General features: G+C 46.3%; 1 protein-coding gene across 1 annotated transcript in view; it reads right to left on the bottom strand.

The window, feature by feature from the left end:
• Window positions 1-15,418, bottom strand: part of Pdia5 (protein disulfide isomerase family A member 5) — an 85,737-nt gene extending 70,319 nt beyond the window's left edge. Inside the window, exon 1 of the mRNA XM_020183414.2 lies at window positions 15,128-15,418. Within this exon, the coding sequence (XP_020039003.1) occupies window positions 15,128-15,172 (45 nt within the window). The 5' untranslated portion in view covers window positions 15,173-15,418. The remainder of the gene's footprint in view (window positions 1-15,127) is intronic.
• Window positions 15,419-15,930: the final 512 nt, after the last annotated feature.

Raw genomic sequence — 15,930 nt, 5'->3', positions numbered from 1 at the left:
TCCCACTAGATGAGGAGTCATACACAGTTGGAAACCATCAGGGAGGACAGTCCTTGCCATATTGCACCCTCTGCTTTAATAAGCTCCGTTTCCAGGGCCTGCTAGTGCTCAGTTCGTTCCCTGTAATGGGCAGAGCTGTCTGTCATTATAGATTGACTATCTGCTGTGGATCCTGAAGCCAGAGGTAGTCAATTACGTAAAAGCGGCTTGCTAAAGAAAGAAAATTTGGGGACAGAAGTTTAACATTTAGGAGGAAGGGTGGAGGTGGGACTTGACCTTTTTTGCTCTATCATCTGCATAAAGATTCCCTTCTAATGCTAGGAGCTGTGAAGAAACCAGTTTAGTTTAGCTTAACCCACATTTTGCTCAAAATAACTTTCAAATGTCTGAATCTGGAAGTTGAGACAATGAAGAAGCTGGTAGCAAAAGGGCTGAGGGAAAGGGTTAAAAACAGACAAGGGTCTTGAGCCCAAGGTCAGAGGACTTGAGCTTGCTGAGAACGTGAAGCTCAAGGGTTGGGGGAAGAGAGCCCTGTACTTGGAGTTTGGTGCTGACCTTGACAGTTATTGGCTGTGACCTTGGACAAGTCATCTCTCCTTCTCAAAGTCTCAGTTTCCTCCTCTGGAAAAGGAGGGGCTAAAAGTGATTTCCAGAGTCCTTTCCAATTGTGGCATTAGGTATACCTGTTCTCATAACAAATAGCAGTTACTCCTTATGAAGAAGTTGCTGAGTTTTCCCCGGGCACGTGACCACCCACAGTAAAAGCCTTGGTCTCCCTTGTGGAAACTGTGATCATGTGGCTAAATCCCAGGCCTTGGAATGTTAGCACAAGTGTTATGTGGCAACTTTCAGGAACTGTCCCTAACAAACATCTCATGTAAGTCTTCCTAGTACTCTCCTCCTTCCTGCCAGCTGGAATTTAGACAAGATGGTTGGAACTAAAGCAAGCACCTTGAGACAATGAGAAGGAAAGACTTGCTGAAGATGCATGTTAACAAGATAGAAGAAAGATGTGTGGTTCCCTGAGACAAAAGAATGGTGGTAGCCCTTGAATATCCCTCCCTAAGCTTCGACATGAGTAAAATAAACAATCTTTTTGAAGCACTATCATTCTGGGTATTCTGGCACACGTACAAACAGATCTGAGTATCTACTGAAATGAAAACTTTAATTAGAAAGAAATATTAATATCTGTTCCTAGGGGGATATTTCAACGTGCCTGAGGTGCCAAATCTCATGATATAAGTTAGGTAGATTATTTCGAAGGAAGGAGAGATTTGCCCCGAGTTCCTCCTGATTGTGTGACAGCTATCCAGTCAGATAAGGAGAATTAGGTAGGAACACCCCAGGTTCCCTACCTTAGCGCATTTGTAGTCAGGGAACCCTCCTGGAGACTGAGAGGCCAGGACATCTCTGCAATTCCCAGATTAGAGTTGGGTTGGCTGGTTTCCCTACATGGAAATCCTCAAGGATTCTTCTGTGCTGTCTTCAGCCTCCAGAGCCAAAGACTCAAAATCTCCCAAGACTGCTCAACACAGCTGGCTCCAGAAGGCTGTGGGAACTTGCATTAACACTTCCAGAAGTGCCATATCTGCTTCATCTAGGACACCTCCAGTCCCTGGAAAGTTTAAATTCCTTTTTCGCTGGTGCCTCCTTCCTGTTAGTCAATCACACTCTAAAGAGAGCAAACATGCCCCCCCCCTCAATCAGGCCTCCCCAGGTGAAATGCCCTAATCCCTCACGTGTGCCCTGAATCTCTCCCTATCCTAAGGAATCCTCTCTAGACACAGCCACCTCTGTGTTGTCACAGCTCAATTCAATGCGGGGGAGCAGCACTACTGCTTGAAGAGTAATGTGCTGCATTGTACTGTCATTTATTTTCTAGGAAAAATACGTATGCTTTCATAGTTCAAAATACAGGAAATTAATCTCAACACAATTTCTGCCTGGTAGGCCACAGTTTAAAAAGAAAAAGAAAAAGGTTGAGAAGCACCATTAATGAGTCTCTTAAAATATGGAGCCCAACTGTCATACATGGCTGGCAGAAACCTAAACTATACAATTCTTCTGGAAAGCTACTTGGCACATCAGGTATCTTGAAAGTATTTGTGCTCTTTGACCTGGTAATTCCACTTCTGGGAATCTGTCCTGAGAAAATTAACAGAAGTTCTCACACAGCCATGGTTCCCACAATCTTAGTCATAAGGGTCTAAACCTATAAACAACCTTAATATCCAACAGCTGGGGAATGGTTATACAAATTGGAGTAAACCACTCGGCAGCATAGCACAGCCACTTAAACGATGTCCTTAAAGATGGTGCAATGCAAAAAAAATTTGTCTCAATGTTACATTTCTACAAAAAAAATTCAAAATATACATGGTATGACCACAACTGTAAGCAAATAAAATTATGCTCAGAAAAACACTAGATGAAAATAAAATGCACCAATGTAAGGTTTTGACCTTGGATGGTTTTTAATCTTTCCCTTTCTGTATTTTTCTAACTCAGCATAATATACATGTCCAATTTAAATATTTAAAAAATAAAACTACCACATTTGCAACTTCACAGTAGATAAACATGGCAGAAATCCCTTTAACTGAAGGACCAATGTTAACAGCACTAGTGATGGGTCATACTGACATCACACAGCTCTTGATATCATGCACTGAATGGAAATATCAAAAACCAAATTATGGAAAAAATCTTCAAAAATGTCAAGGTCTCAAAAGACAAAGCATGAGAAACCATTCCAGAGTGAAGGAGACTAAAGTAAAGGACAATTAAATGTAATGTGGGGTCTGGACTAGGCCCTGAACCAAATTCAGTTGGCTCCTTGATATCTGCGGATTCACCATTCAGCAGATTCAATCAACTTTGGATCAAAAATAATAAAAAACAATTTCTTCTGTATTGAACATGTATAGACATTTTTCTTGTCATTCTTCCCTTAAAAATATAGCATAGCAATTTAGATAGCATTTACATTGTACTAAACATTACAAGTAGGCTAGAGATGATATAAAGTACAGGGGATGATGTATGCAGGTTACATGCAAATATGACACCATTTTCATGTAAGGGACTTGAGCATCCATGGGTTTTCGTATCCACTGGGGGTGGAGGGGGCCTGGAAGCAATCCCTAGGGGAACATAAGAAACAGTGTTCTATCTTCCTAATTTTGGTCATTGTATTGTGATTGTGTAAGATAATATTCCTGTATTTTAGGAAACACAGTCATTCATTGCTTAACAATGGGAATTAGTTCTGAGAAACACAGTCCGTCATGAACTGAAGCACTGTCATATGTCACGTGACTATACTGAAGTACTTAGAGAGCAAAGGAACATCATACATAAACTTTATACATGTGGAGGAAGGGTACAATTCACAAATGCGATAAAATGTTGACATTCATGGAACCTGGATAAAGGACATATGAGAATCCTTTCAATTCTTGCAACTCTTCTGTAAGTCTGACACTATTTCCAAATAAGTGAGAGGAAGGGAAAAAACAAACACTTGCCTAATAAAGGAAAAAGAGATGCCCGTAACACACCAAAATATTGCCCCGTTCCTTCCACAGGCACTCTCACTGGCACTTTCTCACTGAAGCGCAGTGCTTACCTTGCCTAGAAGGGGGTTTTGTTTTGTTTTTATAAAAACAAAATTACACAGGATCTGTAATATACTTTGCCTACAACATATACCTAACAAATACTTATAGAATGCTTCAATGAGAGATAGGCAAAAGCACATTAATTTTAAAATATGAGTAATTTATGCTCCTTGAAAGATCAAGTTTTAAGCATCTGTCACCAACCACATGGCTGAGCACCACTCTTAACCAGGAAGAAAGGCCTAACTGCAAAGTAAGTTTGGGGATTCTAACACCCATGGTGGAATAATGCTAAATGTCTACTGCTAGGGTTCAAAATAAAACTGGGTACCAAGGGTTCCTGAATAGTGACACTGTGTGTGTGTGTGTGTGTGTGTGTGTGTGTGTGTGTGTGTGTGTGTGTGTGGAGAGAGAGAGAGAGAGAGGAAGAAGAAGAGGGAGAAGGGAGGGAGTGAAGGGGAGGAGAGATGGACTGGCCTGGGATGTGCAACCCCTGATAGCTGCAACTGGGGAGCTAAATGTACTTATTAAGAAAGAAATGGGAAGGCATCTGGCAAAGAACAGAGCCTGTAAAAGGATTTCCTTAATTCCAAATTTAGGGCCCAGGGATCAGCCCAATGTTGATAACAGCTGAAAGCACAGAATGCTTGTTGTGGGACCAGCAGGAAGCTAAGTAGTTCACATGATTATCTAACCTAATTATCTTGGCAAGAATAAGTACTTTTATTATATCCATCTTATAGCTAAGAAAACTGACACCGAGAAGAGTTAAGAAACTCACTGTCTTAGACAGCTCTCCAACACTATAACAAAGTACCCAAGATGGTTGACTTACAAAGAGAAAAGGCTTATTTTGGCTTATAGTTTTGCAAGGTCCACACATGATTGAGCCTACATTGCTTTTAGGCCTCTGGTGGGGGTACCAGGCAGCAAAGGTGGGAAGCTCCTGCCAGGGCAAACTGTTTACTTCATGGTCAGGAAGCAAAAAGAGAAACAGGGGGCTGAGGTTCTAACAATCTCTTTTGAGGTCACACCCCCAACAACCTAAGGACCTCTCACTACCCCCTCCTCCTAAATGTCCCACCTCCTTGGGGACCAAGCCTTTTAACACATGGGCCTTTGGGGGATACTCTTTAAAACTACAGTACTTGCTGAAGGTCACGCAGGAAGTAAGTTGTGATTCAGACCCAAATCTTTAGGTCCAGAGATGGAACATAGGGAGAACAAGTTCCCAGAGCTGTGCATGTCTGACTGATCACTCTATAAGGAGGCCGGCAGCATGTCTTGCTCAGGCTGAGCACCCCTAATCTGAACATCTAAAATCCAAAATGCTCCACAGCCAAAGATTTTGTTCTGTTTTGTTTTGTTTGAGGCAGGGTTTCGCTATGCAGCCTAGGCTGGCCTGAAACTCAGGGTCCTCCTGCCTCAACCTCCTGAGTGCTGGGATTACAGACATGGGCCACCATACCTAGCTCCAAATCTGAAACTTTTTGAGTATCAACATGGGAAGTGGAAAGTTCCACACTTGGTACCACATGAAGCAGCACAGTCAAAATGCAGGTGTGCCAAAATATGGTAAAAAATTATCCTCAGGCTGTGTGTGTAAGATGTATTTGAAAGATAAACAAATTTTGTGTTTAGACTTGGGTCCCATCCTCAAGGTATCTCATTATGCATATGAAAATAGTCCAAAACCAGTTCTGTTCCCAAGCACTTTGGATAAAGGCCACTCAACTGCTATTTTTCTCCCTTTAAGCAACCACACCTTATATTTGGGGCTACATAGTACAGTTCTCCCCATGCTCCCCACAGCTCAAATGTGGCTGTCAACAGGGACAAGGCAGGACAGGACAACTGATCCAAGAGCCTCTAAAACCAGATTTTCTTATCCTGAAATTGCAAGTGCAGTGCATTTAACCAAGACTTAAGTCCCTGAAGCTTTTAATGTTTTGGAAAAGCTCTTCTGGAGCCAAGAGGGCTTGGGTGGCTGCCAGCCTGGTGTGCCAGGCCTGTTAATGAGGAACTGGTAGAGGCAACATTGAATGAGAGAGCAGGGAGGAGGAGGAGCAGGTGAATTCCCACTCTGGAAACCCAACTCTGCCTCATAGCTCTGTTAATTGACAAGAAAATAGCAACTCAAGTGCTCATGACCCTTGGTGTATAGCCGTGCTTTTACACACATTATCTCGTTTGGCCCCCTACTGCTGAGAGTCTAAACCCATGTTTTTACTCTTCAGGTCTCAACCCAAGAGCAGTCATAAAATCAATTCAGTAAGGGACATCAGCCTCTTTTTTAAATGACAGCGAACAGAAAACAACAGTGTGTGTCACAGGAAGCAAGACTAAGCACTTAGCAGAATGCTCACCTCTTCTGTTTTTATGTATATACACAATGGACTACACTGTAAAATGTCTAAGAGTTCTAGCAGGAGCCGCAGTAAAAATGTTTGTAAAACTGCTACAAACACCTGGTGTGGGAGATGGTCCTACCTCCAATTCAGAGATGTGAAAACTGAGGTTCAAAGCAGTTAACCGACAACTTGCCTCAGGCCAAGCCTAAGACAGAGAGGCCTGTGAGCACAGCCATGCCTGTCCACGAGAAGAGCTCCCACAGATATTCCTCAGCTCTCTCCACCCCCCGAGCTTCATCCAGAACAGAGCCCAGGAAGCCAGCAAGTCTGCTTTCCCTTCCGATTCAGCCACTCAGAATGGCCAACTGATAAGGGCCTCAATGGCCCAAGGTTCCCCGCATCCCTTCAGAGAAAAGTGCACAAGCCAGGGGATGCCACAGCAGACAGATGCTGGTGACACAGCTCGTGATGTGGCAGAACACAACTCAGTGGAGAGAAATAACCTTGCATCCCCAAATACTCTCCACTCCACAAAATTAATCTTCTCTGCTAGTTGAACCTGAATGTCTTTCAAAGGCCCGTGTGTTGAAATCTTGGTCCCCAACCTGTGGTGCTATTGGGAGGTGGTGGAACCTTTAAGAGGTGGGGTCTAAGGGGAGAAAATTAAGTCACTGAGGGAACTCCCTTGGAAAAGGATACTGACCTCACCTCTTCCTGTCTCTCTCTTTGATTCCCAGCTGCCATGAGGTGAACAGGCCTCCTCTGCCACATGCTCTTACAGACCAAAGCAACAGGGCCCAGGCAACCATGTACTGAAACCTATGAAACTGTGGAACAAAAAGCCTTTCCTCCTTTTAAGTTGATTGCCTCAGGTATTTTGTCACAGCCTCGGGAACCTGACTAAAACATTACCTTATAAATATTTGTAGCTGCTCCACAGCTTTAAGTACAGACTCTTTAAAATACAGATTCCTGGGCCTCATTCTTGAGGAAAGTCACCTCATGGGTCTGGAAGGCCCAGAAACCCATTTTTACACAAATACACTTGGGTGCTTTTTATCACAGCCAGGCTGAAGAAACTGTGCCCGTCTCATCTTATAAAAAACCTCTCTGGATCCCACACTAATCCCATCTTCATTCACAGCCAGAACTTTCCATCTCTGCCCTCCATCCAGTTCTCATTCCTCTGAAATCTATCCCCCCACTGAAATGGTTTGTCAATGACCCCCCATAGATAAATCCAGTTCAACTGTGCTCGAGCTCTTGGATTCCACAGGACCCTCTTTGTCTCCCTTCTACCTCTCCTTTATCCTTTATGTGCTCCTCAGGGCTCACTCAGTCCCCTGCTCTTCCCACCTCACTCTCCCCAGGAGATTTCACCCACTCTCCAAAGCAGCACCCCTAAATTAACATCTTCTCCCTAGACCTCTCTCTGAGGAACATACCCTGATGTCCTGCATGCTCAGTTTTTCTCACTCTGGAATCAAGAATAAGTTGTTAAAAACTGAATTCCCTTACAAATAGATATGGAGCATATTTCAAAGTCTTACTTAACTGATTAACAAAGGATCCACTAAAATGACAAGTCTAGGTCAAAGGAGGATATAAAGAGAGAAGCATAAAAGATTATAAGAGGATATAAGGATGTAATACACATATGACCAGTGTGTGTGTGTGTGTGTGTGTGTGTGTGTGTGTGTGTGTGTGTGAGAATCCTGATTTAAGATCACTACATTCAACCAGTAACAGTTGGGTTTCTCCTCTCTACCACACAGAAATCATTTGCATCCTCCCTGACTGTACATAATATGGGCCCTAAAAATGAAAAAACAAGGTTTCGTCCCTCAGTACACCAGACAGAACTCAGGTGAGCTTCTTACACAGTGCTTGGCATGACATTTAAAGGTCAGAAAATCATCTTTTACTTCCAAATATTGGAAATTTTTTCTTTGCATTGGGCTCTATGAATTTGTTTTGTTTTTGTTTTGTGGTGCTGGGGAACAAACCCAGGGCCTTATGATAAGCAAGAGCTCTACCACTGAACTATATTCCTGCCCCTGTTTTTTGAGACAGTTGCACTATGTAGCTCAGGCTAGCCTTGAACTTGTGATCCTCCTGCCTCAGTCTCCCCTCATGCTGGAATTATAGGCATGTACCACCTCACCCAGCATTGAAGTGCATTAATTTGGATGGAGAAAAGTTATGTCTTTATGTTCCCTAACCTCTAACTAAAATCTTTCCTTCATTATGAGTCTATTTATGAGTGCTTTCTGCATTGATGAATGCAGGTGATACATTATAGTAGTACAGTGCCTGTGAGTTCACCACCATCAGAAATCACCTTTTCTTCCATTACAATTGTGGCAGACATCTTGAAACAGTGTATATAAATATATATCCTGCTTAAAATCAAAGAAGTTGTCAAGCCTGCCTTTTAGATGTCCTTATATGATGCACTAATAAAGAAGCAAATATTATTTTATCACAAATTTTGTTATATTATTCAATATACACTGTACCTGAGTATAACTGGTTTCCTTTGTGAGTCTATACATTTTGTCTTACACATTTAAAGACCCTATTTTGAGACAGGACACTTTCCGGACTTCCTGCATCAGGTGAGGGATCCTTATTCTTACCACTACATACACTCTTTCCAACATCACTATCTGAATGAAGTCACTACTTCGTGATTCTTCTGTGACACCACTGGAGGAAGGTCAGTGTCTGCCTTATTTACCATTAGATCCCCGATGCCTTGGTAAGGGGCCTGGCTCATAAAGATATGCAAGGAAACATCCACTTGGAGAAGTGTCTATTGAGTGAATACCTGGGACATTGATAGGATGCTGTTGCTGATCCCGTTCCCTTGACAGGGCACATACAATACTGTGTCCAGGACACAGTGAGATTAGGCCCCTGGATGAGAGAGAGCAAACCTGCTGGTCCCTGGGGATCCTTACTTACTTGGCCCAGCAGCAGAGCTTTCCAGTCCCGCCCACATATGAGGGTCTGAGTAACTCAAACGTTTGAGTCTGATTATGTCTCTCAGCCTGGACCTTCATTAGCACCTTCCCGCAATGGTTAAAGCTCCTGCTAATGCATTCAAGATGCCAAGGAGCTAGAGGGAACTGCAGGACTCTTTGGAGGGAATGGACGCTCACCCCTGCCCCAGAAAACTGTAGTGAGTTAAAAAACTGCACAAACAACTACTGTGTACGTGTACTAGAGCTTCAGTGTGACTTTAAGGAATAAAAAGATGCAAGAAGGCTATTCTAACCTCATACCATCCAATTGTCATTATCCCTATCACATGACCAACCACAGGGCTAACAGTTAGAAATGCTCGAAGATCAGTGTGTGGCATGGGGTGATCAGAGGGGACAGTACTGGAGCTAGTGGGGAGGAGGAGACCAGCTGGTGCCTAGCAGCTGCCCCCCCACACCATAGTCACCAGGGAGCTACAGAGCGAGCTGCACGGATATTCCAGGAAGACTGGCTGCTGACGTGCGGCTACAGAAACATTCAAGTGAGCCACCATGTATCTCACCTCTTCCTCTAGGCCTTCTGGGCCACACACGCCTCCAGAGTTGTCAAGTGATGTATTGCTCCTGGTCTCTCTGTCCACACGTCCATCCCTCTCTGCAGGCCACAGGACTTACCAGCTTACCTCACCAAACTAACTTGGGACTCAACACCACATGACATGGAACATGTGAAAATGCTTTGTAAGATTCCCTACAAATGTATCAGATTTGTCACAATTCAGAGCAAACAGGTAGCTAGAGGCTCTGGTGCCTGCTATAGGATGGACCAGGCAGAAGGGATAGACAAGCCTACCTTGGGGGAGCACCATGCTCCTTCCATCCCCCCACTGCTGGACCCCCCCCAGATGTCAGGGGACAGGTTGAGTCCAGGCAATGTAAAAACATAGGCCTCCTTATACCCACATATTCATTACTGGCCCAGTTCACTTAGCCTCCAACCTGCCACTAGCACTAAGCAAGACACAAGAGCCCCGCAAAACAAAACCACAAGGCTGGAGCGAAACCCTTCAGGGAATAGTGTGGTTGGTGTCTCTGTCCCCGGGAAAGAATCGACTTTAAGAAGGAAGGAACAGACACATTAAATCCTTAGCCCCTCTGTATGCACCACTCCCCAGTTATCTCCGAAGGGGCCTGGCAGAGAGGGGGGGGCAAGATGAGAGTCAGGAGTCAGCTCCAACAGACCCAGGTGGAGAATCCCAGCAGCACAGGGCTCCCCCACATGGCAACCATGTCACACAGCCTCCCTCACACACCCCCTCTGACCCATCAGTTCCCACCCAACTCTTCCCGCATTTCTCATCCCCTCCTATAGAACAGCTTGCAGTGATGTGACGCTCCCAGTGACGCCAGGCATGGTGCTGTGGCTTCCTGTGTTATTTCTGAACCTTTCAACTCTACAAGGTGGATATTACTACCACCACCTACAAATAAGAAAAGTGGGGCAAGACCCAAGGCCACACAGTTCCTGAGCATCTAGCTGGCTGGAAGCCTATATTCTTTCCAACACATCACGCTTGGACATAAGAGGGAAGACAGCAAGAGGAAGAAAGTGTTCTGGGAAGACTAACCCAGCCTCTCCCCACCTCAATGCCTCAATCATGCATGTGGACTGACTTATGTTGTTATTAAAAGGGCCACTTTCATCATGTCTCTGTACCCCCATGGAATCCAGTCCCACGGTTTTCCCAGGCATTTAAGGTTCCCTATGGACCACTTTCCTATTTTATTCCCCCATCACCACACTCAAAACCTCCTTCCAGTTAGCCTGGCCTATCCCTCATACTTTCCTGCATCTCAGTCTCAGAGGTTTCCTTCCTTACCTGCAACATTCATTCATTCCTTCCACCAACACACAACAGTGCTACCCACATTCCAGGCCCTGGCATCCAAACAGGAGGTCTCTATAGTCACAGAGCTGGAGTCTACCCTCCTTGTGAAGTTAGCTCCCTCCTTGTGCTTTCCTGGGTCCTTCTCTGATCACTAGGTGCCCACTACCTGCCCTTATCCTGAATCCCCAGCAGTCAGCACTTGCCATTCATATGGCACTCAGACATACCTCCACCCAATGTGCCGTGTGTGCCAGGTCTGTTTTAAGACTTCCTTGGTAATGTGTTTATTTCTGTGGGAAAAATGTACTCCAGGTTCCAAACAGCATTATAAATGGCAATTAGGTCCCCAGGCCAGCCCACAAAAATCTACTAAATATATAATGATCCCAGAGAAGAACAGAACCTAAGTGAATGCACCTTAAAAGTCTGCAGGACAGACAGAGGCAAACTTCTTTCTCTTGCATCTCCACACACTGTCCCCTGGTCTGAGCTTAGACCTACCTCAGGGAAGCAGGCAGGACTAGGAAGACAGAGGAGTGGGAAGACATGATTTACAATTCAGCAGGACTGGCTCTATTCCCAGCTCCACCCTTACTAAGTGGGTGGTTGTGAGGGAGCCCCTTCCCTCCAGAAGCCTCACTGTTCCCTCATAAAATAACAGGACAGAGGGGCTAAGGGGATGGCTCAAGTGGCAGAGGGCTTGCCTAGCATGCATGAGGCCCTGGGTTCATCCCCAGCACTGCAAAATAAAATAAAATAAGAGGACTGAACAAGATCAGTTCTCAGACTTCTGAATCTTGTGGACTATAGTTTTAAAATATATTTGTAAATATACTATCTGTTAAATATTTTTTAAATAAATGTATCAAGAGTGAACTTTCTAATAAGAAATCACAATATATTTCCACCAGTTTCATTTAAAAAAAAAAGCAAACAAACAAACACCGAAGACTCACCCAAAATATGTACATCGAATAAAAAATAGACAGGTGGCACAGTGTTGGGGATCAAATCCAGGGCCTCATGCATGTAACTGAAAATACCTGGACTTATGGGGGAAAAAATTTCACTGTTGTCATTTTCTAATTTGTAAGAAGACCAGTGAACACATGGCCATAGCCCAGCTCTAGTCCTTGACCTGCCATTTGGGAATCACTGAGCTGGGAGACCCCTAGAGTACTTTCCAGCTCTGATACGCCATTTCTCCTATGGACTGGACTGCCAGCAAGCATAGACCTAGGTGAGAGTCATTAGCAGGGAAGAGAGATCAGGATAGCAGGAACACCCTGCAAGCTCTTAGGCTAACTTGTCTCAGGTGCTGCTGTGCCATTTCCACCTGGGGATTCTTCTGGAAGGCAGAAGAAAGGCCTTCAAAGAAGCCTTTTTAAAAAAAAATCCTTTTCTGATTATGAAGTAATATATGTTTATAAGAAAAACACAAGAAAGCATAAGCAAAGAGGTAAGTAAAAGTCACCCACCACTCCACCTTCCAGAACAATCACTGTTAATATTTGATACAATGCATGAACAGGACCAGTATCCTTAAAAGGGACCTAAGAGTGCTCTCTAGTCCTCTTTGTGCCACACAAGAAGCCAGCAGTCACAGACAGGAAGAGGGCCCTCCCTACAACCTGACCATGCTGGCACCCTGCTCTTAGACTTCCAACCTCAGAAGTGTAAGGAATAAGTCTCTGTTACAAATAAGTCCCCTGTTTATGGCATATTTCTTAAAGGTGCCCAAACTGACAACATTACTCTCCACACAATAAACGGGGCCAGATGTTATTTAACCCCACCTCTACTGTTGAGCATTTAAGCCATTTCCATATTTTTGCTACTATAAAAAATGTGGGTGCTCATGGAGGTACACAAATCTCCGTGGACAGACACTTTCATATAGTAGCTCCCCATTGTCCAAGGGTGATATGTTCCACGACCCCAAATGGATGCCTGAAACCACAGCTTGTACCAAACCTTAATATATACACCATTTTTTATATGCACATACCTCTGATAAAGTTTAATTGATAAATTAGGCATAAGAGATTAACAACAATAATAATATAACAGAATGAGTATAACTATACTCTGATAAAGTTATGTGACTATAGACTCTCACTCAAAATACCTGATGTACTGTATTCACCCTTCTTGTTGACAGGGGATGACTAAAGCTATTCAGAAAGTGAAACTGTGGATGGGGGGAGGGGGTAGGTAACTGTACCACCTTTATATCCCTTGGGTCACAGCCCAGTGTTGTGCACATATCAGCCCTCAGTAAATATTGAGTGACCAAATAAACCCAGTCCTCTCCCAGGCACCCGGAGGCTCTTATCAGATCCACGCAACTTTTAAATTTACAGAGGTGTAACCCCAGCCCCAACAGCCACTCATCATTGTCCTCACAGGCTCACTCCTTGCACCTTGCACCTGCTAAACCAAGTCTAAGTTCAGAGGGAAAAGAAGATGTGAATTGCCAACTCAGGACTCCCAGCTTCTAGTGCTCTGGGCAAACCTCCCTCCTCTTCCACACCACCAGGGAGGGCATCTGCAGACCTCCACTGCCTAGCCAACACCCATACTTCCTCCAGACTGCTCAGCCCATCTCAGGAAGGCCCATGACTGACCCTCCCTCTAATTTAAAGCATGGTTCCCATTCAGTGGAGGCTACCAGCAGTTAGGGTATTAGCAGTAGCACTTCTACAAACAAGACTGACTCCTGCCCAGCCCAGAGCAACACCAGAGGGCAGGCACAACATGTATTTTGCAACCCACCCAAAATCCAACCCTGTACCAAGTACTGCAGTTGATAAATGTTTAGTGAATGAAACTTTATAGACAACCAGGGCCTTTGTTTTCACAGGAGAGAGGGAAAAGGGAAGAAAGTGCAACCCCTCAAAAAATACACAGGAGAAAACTTGATAGGGTCAGGAAGGAGATGGCCTCATCCCCTGCACAGTCATGCTGGCAGGGAGACCAGCCCAGACCAACTGTCTCCAGGGAACAGATAGCAATCAGCCTGCAGCACACCCAGATACAAGGAAGGGACAAAATCCACTGCAGGCCAGTTCTGTCCCAGAGGGAGAAAGCAGAACAGAGAACCGGGAGCTTCTTCCCCCGCCCCCCTAACTTCCAGACATCCAGAAAATACAAGCCACTCCTCACTGGTTATCCCAAAGGACCCGGCATTGGGAGATGCAGGTGTTTAAAGCCACTCCTTCACACTCTCTTCTCTCAGGTGCCCAGCATCCTTGCCACATCCAAAGGAAAAAAACTGAAAATGCTGGGTTGGCAAGAGTGCCAGTGGCAGGAAGTTCCCTACAACTTAGGGGTGGGGGGAGCGCAGATTGGTCCTAACATAAGGGAGGCCAAAGTTATGGAAAACATGTGGAAGAGGGCCCCACAACATCCCATCACACACCCACAGCAACACCGAAGCCTGAGGTCTCAGCCCTCAGGGCACACCCATTCCGACCTCTCTGGGGGATGCCTTGGAAGCCTCCCAAGTGTGGCAAAAATTCCCTCAGGCAGCCCTCCATTCCCAGCATCCTGACCCACCCCTCCTGCACTCTTGTAGGATTTTGCAGTTTGCAGGCCTTTCTCCTCCGACCCTCTGACAACCTTGTTAGAGAGGTATCTTTACTGTCCCCATCTCATGGATGAGGCGCCTCAACACACGTAAGATGGTCCGCGGCGCTGCAGCTGTATAAAGTGGCCGGGGCTCGAGCCGGCGTCACCAGGAGATCTGAGAATAAGTCCAGGGACACGGGGGACGGAGGGGTGGGGGGACGACCCCACCCAGTCGGCTGACCCTGGCCGCAGTTTCACAGCCGCCTAGGATCGAAACTGAGAACCACGGTGGCACTAAAACAAGGTTTCCAGCAACGCAGGTGTAAAGCACCCCATCCCACCCGGCACTCACACAGGTGCAGGGCCGGGTGTAGGGCGGGGCACGCCCCCAGCCGGTGAGTGTCCCGCCTAGCTGGTGGCGCCCCGGACCTGCGCCCCCGCAAAGTTGTGCGTCTACGCAAGCACCCTGTGAGGGATCGCAGGGCGCCCAGGGCTGCTCCGGGACCCCGCGCCAGAGATCGCCGAGCGGGGAGCCATGGTGACCGCCCGCCTGGCCACCCGGCCCCTGCCTGCCCGGCACGCACGCCCTCGTTCCGGTGCCCAGAGGCGGCTCCCCTCCACCCCGGGAAAGCCGGGAGCGGAACAGCACGCGGGACGCACGTGCCGGCCCGGCCCGACCCGCCCGGACCCGGGACCTACGGCCTTACCCAGATCGCCAGCAGCAGCCCCCACGCCGGCCCGGCCCGTGCCATCCCCGCCGCCGCTGCCCACGGGGGGCTCCGGTCTCCACTCTGGCTCCCGCGCCCGCTAGCTCCGCCGCGGCCAACCACCACGGCCACTTCCCAGCCGCTCCCCGCCTCCGAGTTCCCGGTGCCACGTCTGCCAAAGCATGCGCGCCTGGCTGGGAGGGGCTGTGGGACAGGGGCTTGCCGGGAGTTGTAGTTTGTGGCTGTGCCAACTTGGCCCGAGGGTGGGGGGCGGGGGGGCGCAGCAGCTGGAGTGAGCGCGGCAAAGCAGCGGAGTAGGGAAGGTAATTAACTTGGGGCCCTTATCCGTGCCTCGATCCTCAGATTCAATCTCACTCCGCTCACAAAAGTTATATTTCCCCCACTGCAGGATTAGGAAGCAGCCCAGAGAATTTGTCATTTGACTTGCAAATTTAACGCGGTTTCTGGCGGATTGGCAAAGTCCTATTCTCTGCCTCTCAGTCCCCCACTTACCTCCTCTTTCCTCCTTCGGAATAATTTTATTGAACTGTTGGAAAACAGGTGGTTCCTTAAAAAGTTAAACATAGATTACCATATGATCCAGTCACTCCCTAAGCATACACTTAAAAGAACTGAAAAGTGGTGTTCAAGCCCAGTAGGGGTGGCACAGGCCTGTAATCCTAGTTACTTGGGAGGTTGAGATTGGGAGGACTGAAGTTTGAGAAAAGCCCAGACAAGTAGTTAGGGAGACCCCATCTCCAAAAATAACCAGAGCAAAGAGTGCCTGTTTTGCAATCGTGAAG

Source organism: Castor canadensis, chromosome 5 (genome assembly GCF_047511655.1).
Source record: "Castor canadensis chromosome 5, mCasCan1.hap1v2, whole genome shotgun sequence".
In the NCBI taxonomy this organism is placed as follows: domain Eukaryota; kingdom Metazoa; phylum Chordata; class Mammalia; order Rodentia; family Castoridae; genus Castor; species Castor canadensis.
Note: the sequence above shows the minus strand (reverse complement) of the source record. Positions and strands in the feature narration are given on the sequence as shown.